At 34.2% G+C, this 3,457-nt stretch overlaps 1 protein-coding gene across 1 annotated transcript; it reads right to left on the reverse strand.

The window, feature by feature from the left end:
* Window positions 1–847: 847 nt before the first annotated feature.
* On the reverse strand, window positions 848–3,090 carry LOC110296881 (vomeronasal type-1 receptor 100-like). Its single transcript, XM_021165679.1, has 2 exons — window positions 2,999–3,090; window positions 848–2,384 (listed from the first exon to the last, which is right to left on the reverse strand). The coding sequence occupies exon 2, from the start codon at window positions 2,330–2,332 to the stop codon at window positions 1,433–1,435; it is 900 nt and encodes a 299-aa protein (XP_021021338.1). The 5' UTR covers window positions 2,333–2,384; window positions 2,999–3,090; the 3' UTR covers window positions 848–1,432.
* Between the last annotated feature and the right edge of the window lie 367 nt (window positions 3,091–3,457).

The raw sequence follows: 3,457 nt of genomic DNA on the forward strand, positions 1-3,457 counted from the left end.
TTGCAAGAGCAAGGGGCCTCTCTTCCCAATTATGGCTGACGAACCCATCTCTGCTACATATGCAGCTAGAGACACGAGCTCTTGGAGTACAGCTTAGTTCATATTGTTGTTCTACCTATAGGGTTGCAGATTCCATTCAGCTCCTTGTGTGCTTTCTCTAGCTTCTCCATTGCAGGGCACCTATGTTCCATCATAGAGATGACTCTGAGCATTCACTTCTGTATTTGCCAGGCACTGGCATGGGTTCTGTATTCTTAAAGGGTACCTCTGTTAAAGTTGTTTGCACCTATGTCTTCATGTAACCTACTACAGATTATTTATTTTTCCTTTCTTTGTCTCTTTTCTACCATGTTTTTCTCTAATTTTGTTTGTTTTTATGTTGTTTTAAATTATTGTCATTTAGTTTATTATTGATTAGATATTGTTTTGTTTAATAAGGAGAAACTTAAAGAGGGTTGATCTAGATAGGAGAGAGGATAAGGGAGAATTGGGAGAACTAGAGGAAAGGGAAATCTAATTAGAATATAATATATGCAAATACTTTTTCCAATAAAAGAATTAAATAAGTGTTAAATTGTGGGGTATGGATGAACACTAGTGATCACGTAAGAGAAGTGGAAGAGATAGGAGAATCCCTATCTGGTAGACTCATATTAGGTTAGAGCCTATTTGGTAGGCTTCAAGTACAGAAGAAACACACTATCAGACCATAAGATGAATGGTATCTGAAGAAAAGCAGCCAAGGTTGTCTCCTGGCCACAATATGTACATGAACACACCTCCTTTGTCTGTGCACATGTATACAAGAATACGCATATTCACAAATCCCATATTGTACATATGTATCTGTATGTAAATAATTTTATTTATCAATAATATTTCAATAAATTTGGATGAAATGAAGAAGTAAAAACTCTTAAGAAAGTTTCATATGAGACTAATTGAGTAACTGTGGTTAAAAATGGACAATATAAATTCACATTAAACTCATTATTAACTTTAAAACATTGAACTGGTAAACATTATTAAAGCTACAATTTTAACTAAAATTTATGAATAAATATAGATGAAAATGGTGTTAGGAAAAAGCATTCAAAGCAATTATCAGTGAGGAGGTACTTTTGAATAACCTCAGCATCAAGGACACTTCTAAGAAAAGCAAAAAGTATGAAGAAGAGAATTGATGTGGAAAGAGCAATTATGCTGTACAATGAACTTGAGAAGTTTATAGTATATCGCAGCTGTAATATCAAAAGAATATATGTATGTAATACCATAAGCTACTTGAATAATACGACAAAAGTCACTGTTTTACATGAACAAGTGAAGATTAAAAAGGATATGCAATTTCGAAATGGTATGACACTTGTACATATAAATCAAAATAAGTGAATAAGTTTTAAAGGAAGAGAAATAATCATTTTTAGAAAATCTAGTAGAACGTGGAGTGCATGTTTTTCAGTATACTGATTATTCTCTTATCAGAAGTGATTTGAACTAAAGGAGTTATTGTGGGGTAGGCATACATCACCAATTTCTGAACAGTCAGTACAACGGGTACATACTTCCATGACAGGGTTGAGGTGAATGAAATGATGAAGTCCAACCAGTACATGACCACAAAGAACACTACCAACAGCAAGATGGTCTGGGTGGCCCTTTTCTCAGGGGATGCTCTTAAGTAGTTGATGTTATGAAGATGTTTGCATTGCATTTGATGTCTGCACAAGGTAATCACCATGTATGTGCTTGTGGTCAACATGACTCCTACAAGAAACACATCCCTGGCGATTATCACTGTTAAAATCGATCCCCTGATGATGTAGTTCATGGGGTAGAGTGAGCAGGATTTAGTGACTTTCATCTGGTAGGTCTCACTCACATTGGTAAAACCAACAACATAGAAAATCAGCCTACTACTGAATGACAAATTGAAAGACCAAAAATAGAAAAAAGCATAAATAATGTGTGTTTTTACTTTATTTTTAAATTTTGCCAACAAGGAGGTACTGGGACTGATTGTGACAGCCTGGAACACACTCAGGAGGCACGTGATGCAGATGGAGAGGCCTCTCATCACTCTGTTTATGTAAAAAGTTGTCTTACATTTGACATCATTCCCAAATTTTAGTGACTCTAATATGTTTGCAAGCAAGTTATCTCCTTCACTGAGGATCATCATTATGTGAATGAAGGTCAGTTGACAGGAGATCAGGTCCATGGGCTTAGATCTGTCTCCTAGTATTATGGAAGTATAGAAAAAAAGGAGAAACATATTGGCTAGGACTCCAAGTCCAGCTTGGATATAAAAGACATTCTCTAAAGAGGACATAAGTGGAGAGTCTATTCATCTTAAGAGCATAGTAGAAGTGTATTTCATATATCTGTAAAAAAAAAAAACAGTGTATATGTGAAACTTGGGATTCATTGGACAGTTTGCTTCTATCATCATTCTATTTTGTCTACCAATGTAGCACATTTAATATACATAATATATAAAAATAGTAATATAAGTTAACAAATAGCAATCTGAAGTATTTTTTCTTTTCTCAAAGATATGTTCTTTAATAATTCTTTTCACATCAATTGCTTTGTAAATATTTGCCACATACATAAAATTACACATCTTCTAAATGATCAAGTGACATCTTTCTCTGAAGTTCACTGAAGCTGAGAGTGGACAAGAAAAGACTTATAGCTACTATGACTAGAGTTGTTAACATAAGCATCCACTGAGAATAGTCACTCATTTTACTTGAAAAACAACAGCAGTTATGGGGTCTTTCACAGTAGTATAAATTGTAATATTTAGTTATAAGTACTGATACCCTAAGTGTGTTGATAAAAAAAATCATAAGAGTGGGGAAGCCATCACTATTAAGTTGATTCAGACTGAAAAACAAGCAGTGTTCAGACAACTGTCTGAAGAAATGTGCAATAAAAAACCCAAGAGCTGCTTTATACCTAGCTCTACATTTTTAAAGAAAGATTATCTTACCTCCTCATTCTCATAGTATTTGATTGTGGAACACTTTCTGTTTACAAATTTATGGTGATTTTTGCCTTCTGCTTTGTAGAGATTTAGTGATCTAAGGGACATACAAACACAATAGATGACAGTATGAAATTTGTTATAGCTTTACCACAATTACCTTAAATTACCTTAAAGCAGTAACAGTGCTCAGAAAGAAGGTAATGTGAGTATGTGACTTTCAGGTGACAAGGCACATGGTGTTGGCAGATGTACTGTCCACTGTCAGCAACAAGAATAAGTCTTCAAAAATCTCAGGAGATGAAGACCTTAGCCATTCATGCTATTACATGGAATCTTTATGGAAAAGATAATGACAGAAGAAATAAACACTGATCACTTATTACTAAGGTATTAATTTATAGCTATTACTTGATCCACTTAAATAACTAAAATGGGTGAATTGTTCTTTGGAAGTTGAGTTTA

The sequence above is a fragment of the Mus caroli genome, chromosome 6 (assembly GCF_900094665.2).
Source record: "Mus caroli chromosome 6, CAROLI_EIJ_v1.1, whole genome shotgun sequence".
Taxonomy (NCBI): Eukaryota; Metazoa; Chordata; class Mammalia; order Rodentia; family Muridae; genus Mus; species Mus caroli.